Raw genomic sequence first — 6,429 nt, 5'->3', positions numbered from 1 at the left:
GTGGTCACAGTTAGGTTTTTGAATCCAAGCGAACTTCGCATTTGGAACCAAGGAAACTGGGGTGCAGATGTTGTGTGTGGAGTAGAGTTTGTTTGAGGCATGTCCACCAACATCTGTCATCTGTGCCTGCTTCATGCTGTCCTCTCAGGACCAAGATCCACACCAGGACTGACTTGGGTTGTGTTGCTGGTCTTTTTTGGCATGAGTGGAGAATGGTCTGACGTGTAAGATGCTGAAACAACAGGTTTTACGTGTGTTGAGGTCCTGATGACCTTCACAGTTTCTGCCAGCATTCCCCTTCTTTCTCTTTGCCTGCTAGTCATTTTTCCTTGTTGGAAAAGTGTTCCTTTCATCAAACCTGATGCCTCCTGAGCGTGTGAAATGGGGCTGGTGAGGATAAACAGTCCCTACCCTGCAGGTAGGTTACATACTCTGTAGGATGAGGATCACTGCGCAAAGGGAATTGTGTTTCTGTTCTGTATCTTGCGGTGTTTGTTGATGTTGAGCTTTGCAAAGAAGCTGTGAGTACCTCTCTCTTGTCCACCCCCAGGCAAACCCCCCTTGCCTGCTGTCCACTGTGCAGTACATCAGCAGTTTCTATGCCAACTGCTTGTCCGGAGAGGAGTCGTACTGGTGGATGCAGTTCACGGCAGCCGTGGAATTCATCAAAACTATCGATGACCGCAAGTAGCTTGCACAGCACAGGCACGGGCAGACTGTGAGCAGGAGAGGAGCTTCTAAGAATGTACAACAGCTGCAAAAGCTGAAGAAAAGACTTTCCTTGTAAAATACTGTACAGAATTGAGGCATTTTAAAACACACCTTTACTAATCTAATTAATTTAACAGGTTTTCCTCTTCTTTTTGGGTTGCGTTTTTCTCCCCTCTAGATACTGGCACTGCAAAAGGGACCACAGTTTTCAGGTATTTTGGAATCTCAAAACATTCAGAAAATTCTTCATGCTTTCTCCACCACTCCTCTTCCTGAATTATTATTCACATGAATAATTCACTTCATTTAATTTCTAACAGAAAACTGAAAAAAGAGGAATCAGGGCAGCCACATAGTAAACTTTCTAGTTGAATACACCTTTTATTAAGAAAACACCAGCCACACTGAAAGTTATCGGTTATATTTCACCTAAATTTAAAATCTGAGAGGACAGTGTAAATATTATATAATTATATTTAATGCATTGCAAGTATCTTTGGACTTACTATCCTTTGAATAAACAAGCAAAAGCCTCTCTGACCTCTAACAGGTTGTGACGTACCATGTTTTGGTGACAAAAGGACTTCCTTAAAAGGCTAAGATTTAAAAAGGGCAAACGGAACTATTTATTAAGATGTAATTAAGATTACTGAAATTTCTAAAACTGGAATTTATAATAGGGCTTATTAACTAGCTGAACACTTCTTGGCTAGGGCATTAGGGTGTTACAGAGGTTTGGATATATAGAGGAGAGGGACTGTAAGTTACAATAGAGAAGTCTAATATAAAAAGGAGAAATAAAATACCTTACTGTAATATTTTTTCTGAGCTATTGTGTATACTGTACAAACCCCAAACAGAGATCCTTAACAGAACCTTGGGCTGTAATATATATTTTGATTAGTGACATTAAATACATATGCCAGGGGGTTCAGTGAATGTTTTTACTAAATGTTCTTCGTGTTGTCTGCTATGCAGCAGTGCAAGTTTTACTGTTCATAAAAAATATTTTAAAATAATATAACACTGTTCTTTATGAAACATATCATGACATCAGTTCAGGGTGTTTTATAGATTTCTCACCCCTCCTTCCCCTTAAACTGACAGTTACCAATTTAAAGAGGTTTTTATGCACAACACCACATGGGTTTTTCATGAGTGAAGTGGTCTGGGGCATGGCCAGTGGGTGTTGGCTGTATATAAGTACTTGCTGCTCTTTTTCAGCTTGAATACAGTGAAAAAGGACAGTGAGAATTGAACTTTTTCATGTCAGTATTATTTCTTGCTCTTTCCAGAGTGTTCATTGCACTTCTGACAGAGGGATGTGGTAAGACTTGGTGTCTGTGAGTGGTAAAGAAAACAAAATCTTTCTCACATTCTTTTCAAAGCACGATTGGTTCATTTTGTGTGTGTGCATTTTGATGATTAAAACCTGTAAACAACTAGTACTTGGGAAAATCATGTGGTTAATTGGAATTAGAGCAATTTATGTAAAATACTGAGTGCTTGATTTGGCTGTGCTACTTGTCAAGGCATAATAAGGAAACTTCCTTTTTAGGGCTCTCAGATACAACTCAGTCTAACAGTTTTGCCAAACTAATCACAGGTGAGAAGGTGGGATGGTAACCTTTTCCTTTTATTTATAGTCTTTCTCCTCTGTTAGAGACTCAGTTTCATGGAGGAGCAATACTCAGTTGAAACAGAATTCTTCTGATCTGCCTTACTTGGTGACTCAGTCTGTGTAGCATTGCAATATTCTGGTTCTTTAGCCTTGATGGGTTTTTGGTGCTGAACAGATAACTCAATATTGCAAGCACAGCCCTGACCAATAACACTCAGCAGCAAAGCACAAACATGCCCTTGAAGATATGGCCAGATCATATCAAAAAGCAATATAAATTCATCTCTATTGAAGTGTCCTGTAATACGTAATTATTACTTGAATATCCGAGATGTTAAGACTGATGTTTGAAAGTTCTGCAGTTTGGGTATTGGTTGAGGAGAGTATTTGTAGGATCCCTGAAGAAGACACAAGGACATAGGAGGTGTTGATCACCCTCTGTGTTGCCTCTCTGCTGGCCTGGCTCACAGGGTTTGGTCAGCACCATCAGGGCTTTCAGGTTCACTCTCCTTTATGGAAGGGGCAAGAACCATTTCCTTCACAGCTTTTATCACTTGGTTTCTCTGCATAGAAAAGTACTTAAAAGAACTGGAGTCTTTTTTTTAATGTTACTTAGTTATTTTAAAATCAGTAGGTGTTTCAGTGAGCCCCAGGTGAGCTGAGAGTTTTTGTAGCAAGATGGTCCTGTGCTTCTTTTTTCCAGCCTACTCTGAAGGTCCTTTATATAGTTTTGATAGGTGTAGTTAGAGAATTAGGCTTTCCAAAGAATTAAAAACCTGCCTGTAATGTCCTTTTACTGTTTTCCCCGGTGTCCCGTAATGTTTTGTTTTAAAATGCTAAATTCCGTGTCTAGGAAGTGATGTTGTTAGGTTTGATGTGCAATAGTGAAGGTGAAAAGACACTGCATAAAGGACCAAAAGCACCAGAACTGCTGCCAAAAGGTGCCAGCCACGGGCCTGTTGCTGTAATCTCGGTGCTTTTTGTGAATTAACTACTTCAGCCACTGGAGGAGGAATGGAACATTTTGGGCCAAGTGGAGCAGGAAAGATCCTTGGTAACAGGTCACAGTCAGGGACTTCAGGCTTGGTCGTTGTCTCAGCACCGATTGTTGGCACGTTCTGAGGAGCTGCCACTTAAGCAATGGCATATCTGTGCCTGGGAATGTTACAGAGGTGCTGGTTTCCTTTTTGGGTAGATGAGGGAAAGGGCTGGGTTTTTCATCTCTAGGAGATTCCTTTGTGCCCCTAAGTGAGATTTCTCTTTAAAAGTTTATTAAATCCTCTTTAAGGAGAATCAGAATGTGTCTGGCCTATCAAGGATTTGAGTTTAAAAGTTTTTGTTTTGAAGACCTTTTACTACCAAATGCTGAATGTAACTGCCATAAACTTCAGGAAAAAAAGCCACGAACATGATGCTGTTTCCTGTGGGTGAATCTGGTGAGCACAGTGTTGGTTTGTATTGCTTGAAAATGTTCTTGTTCTGTTAAGCCAAATTGTCACAGAATTGGAGAACTCACTGCCATGGGAATGGGGTGGGGGAAGGGGGTAGGAGAGGGGGCAGAGCTGCTGGCAGCAGAACTGTGTGTTGGCACGAGTGAGTCACAGTGTGCCTGGAGAGCTGGAGCAGCAGGAAGGCAGTGGGAACGGAGCGGGAAGGATGCTCGTGTCTGGATACAGCTGGGGACGTGGTTGAGCCTGTACTACTTGAGAATTAACCTCTGCTGAGTTAGTAGTGTGTGTTCTGTACCTTTTAATTGTGCTTTACCTCTATTGAAAAGCTTTGTACTGCCTCTCCTCTTTGGTAAAGCCTTTATAAATCTAAATTAACGAGCTTGCACAATCTTGTATACAGGAACCCCATCTTGTCTCTTAACGTGATTATTAATGTATTATTCTGTAAAAACTGATTAAAAGGAGAGCAGTTTAACCACCTGGCTTTGACGTTTCTGCCTTGTTCCAGTGCCATCAGCAGTTGTGCTGGGGATGGCAGTGCAAGTGTGAGCAGCTTCCCACTAACTCTGTGTGGTTTTGCGTTGGGAATTGCTGCTCTGCTCCATCCTCACACCTCACAGGGAAGGGACATTGGCAAAAAAGAACCAAAATCCAGTAAAGGAGAGAGGAAACTCTGCTGCATTGACACAGAGCTCTTCAGTTATTATTTTATATCTTCAGCTTGGCTGTTCTAGCAGCTTGAGAGGAGAGAAATAGCTCTGCCTGCACCAGGACTGTGCCTGTCCCTCTGCTGGCTGCTGTTTGATGCCTTGTTGGGAATGGTCAAGTCTGAAAGTATTATGTTTGGCATTTTATTTCTTAGGAAATGTTCAGTTCTTCTGATGAGACAGGAGGATTTCTTCAGCTGTCGTGCACCCACCTGGTCTCGCTGCAGAACGGGGCGGGCGGGGCCGGGGTGGGTGCGTGGTGGTGACGGTGCTGCCATGAGCTTGGTCCCCGCAGTGTTATTGACCTTGATTCTCTCTCATTTGCATCCAGCATTTTTCATCCTCTGGAATATGGTGTTTGGGGACCTTTCCATCATTAAGTGGATTTACAGCAATTTCCTTATGTGTTTTCTCCAAGGGATTCTGTTATGAGAGGCACATTAAATCTCCATTAATACCTCATTATCCGACTGATAAGATTACCATGATAATGAGGCAGAAATTCTAATTGTTTCACTTCTTATTGTGCCTTTCATTAAATCATATACCTGGAAGCTGCTGTCAGAGTGGGGATCTCCAGCCTGCAGAGCTTGGGAGGTGACCTGGTCCTGTGCATCCTGGTCCTGTCCCACGGTACTCGAGGGATCCTGGGGTCTCCTGGCCTTTTCTCCTGGGCTCCTGTGCCTCCTGCCATGGCCTCTCCTCCATGGCCACCCTACCAGAAGGGCTTCCAGTGGCTCCAGGGGCCTTGGCAGCCTGCACTGGGAGCATGGATGTGGAGAGACTGTTCCACGTGGCCCCATGCCCGCGCCATGGTTGTACAGAGCCGCCTGCTCCTGAGGGTGGTTAAGCACAGGGGTGTGCAGCCTCTGTCGGAGCTGTTACAGCCCATCAGGTCAATGATCCATGAACTAAAAAGTCTCTAAGCAAGAGCAATTATTGTCTATCATGTGTCAAAGGCGCCCGTATTGACCCCGATAGATGGAGCCATTATGGCCTGTTGAGGCAACGATCCATGAACGGGGTCCATGGCAGCAGAGGTCTGGACACGCCACACCCGCGCCGTCCTGCCCGGCACCGCGGGGCTGAGGGATGCGCAAGGTGAGGAGGCAGGGACGGACTCAGGGAAGGCAGCAGTGTGGATGCTGCCAGCTGCCCTGTCCTGCCGGGCAGCCTGGAGCCAGGCTGAGGTGGAGAATGGCTCTGCTGGGCCCCAGGGCTCACCACGGGATGTCCCCCAGCTCCTGCTCCCCTGGTGCCTGCACAGGGATTCCCTGTGCCCAGCACGACCTGAGCTCTGGCTCCAGGATGGGAGACATCTCTGTGGGGCCCTGTTGGTCACACGCTGCTGGTGAGAGCCCCTGCCTGGTCCTGACGGGCAGCCCACGGCCGTGCTCACCAGGAAACACCGCAGAGCTCTGCTTGGCACTGGATCCAGCTCTGCGTCCGCCAGGCCATCCCTGCACTCAGTCTGGCTCTCAGGCTCAGCTAATGAGGCAGGGGAGCCCGTGGTGGATGGCACCTCTTGCCCCGCGGGGCCAGGAGTCCCCAGCACTGCCCAGGCCCGCTGTGAGCCCCGGCGGTGGCTGTGGGGCCAGGCAGGGCCGCGCTGCTGTGACCGGAGAAGGAGCCGGGCCCTGGGCCCTGGCCCCGCCCGGGCTCCTGGCGTCCGGATCTGCCGAAGAACAGAACGTTATCCTGCACAAGGGGTCTCAGGCTCCTCCTGCGCAGAGAAGGAGATGTCTCCATAGTAACTGGCACATTTGGAGGGCAGGAGGCACAGAGGACGGGAGACAAAGCCTGTGCGGGAGCGGCGGGCAGGGACCCTCGGGCCCGCGGTGCTGCTCGGCCGGGGCGAAGGCGCTGTCACCCCGAGCCCCGCTGGCATCGGCTCAGCACCGGCCCCGCCCCGCCGCTCCCTGGGGGGGGGGGGGGTGGC

The 6,429-nt window shown here is 47.0% G+C and overlaps 1 protein-coding gene across 1 annotated transcript in view; it reads left to right on the top strand.

Moving 5' to 3' along the window:
- Positions 1-4,263, top strand: part of GAPVD1 (GTPase activating protein and VPS9 domains 1) — a 29,268-nt gene extending 25,005 nt beyond the window's left edge. The window contains exon 26 of the mRNA XM_008642133.2: positions 551-4,263. Coding sequence (XP_008640355.1) covers positions 551-691 — 141 coding nt within the window. The 3' untranslated portion in view covers positions 692-4,263. The remainder of the gene's footprint in view (positions 1-550) is intronic.
- Positions 4,264-6,429: the final 2,166 nt, after the last annotated feature.

Source organism: Corvus brachyrhynchos, unplaced genomic scaffold, assembly GCF_000691975.1.
Source record: "Corvus brachyrhynchos isolate BGI_N302 unplaced genomic scaffold, ASM69197v1 scaffold59, whole genome shotgun sequence".
NCBI classification, from domain to species: domain Eukaryota; kingdom Metazoa; phylum Chordata; class Aves; order Passeriformes; family Corvidae; genus Corvus; species Corvus brachyrhynchos.
The sequence above is the reverse complement of the archived record's forward strand: the minus strand, read 5'-3'. Positions and strand labels throughout refer to the sequence as shown.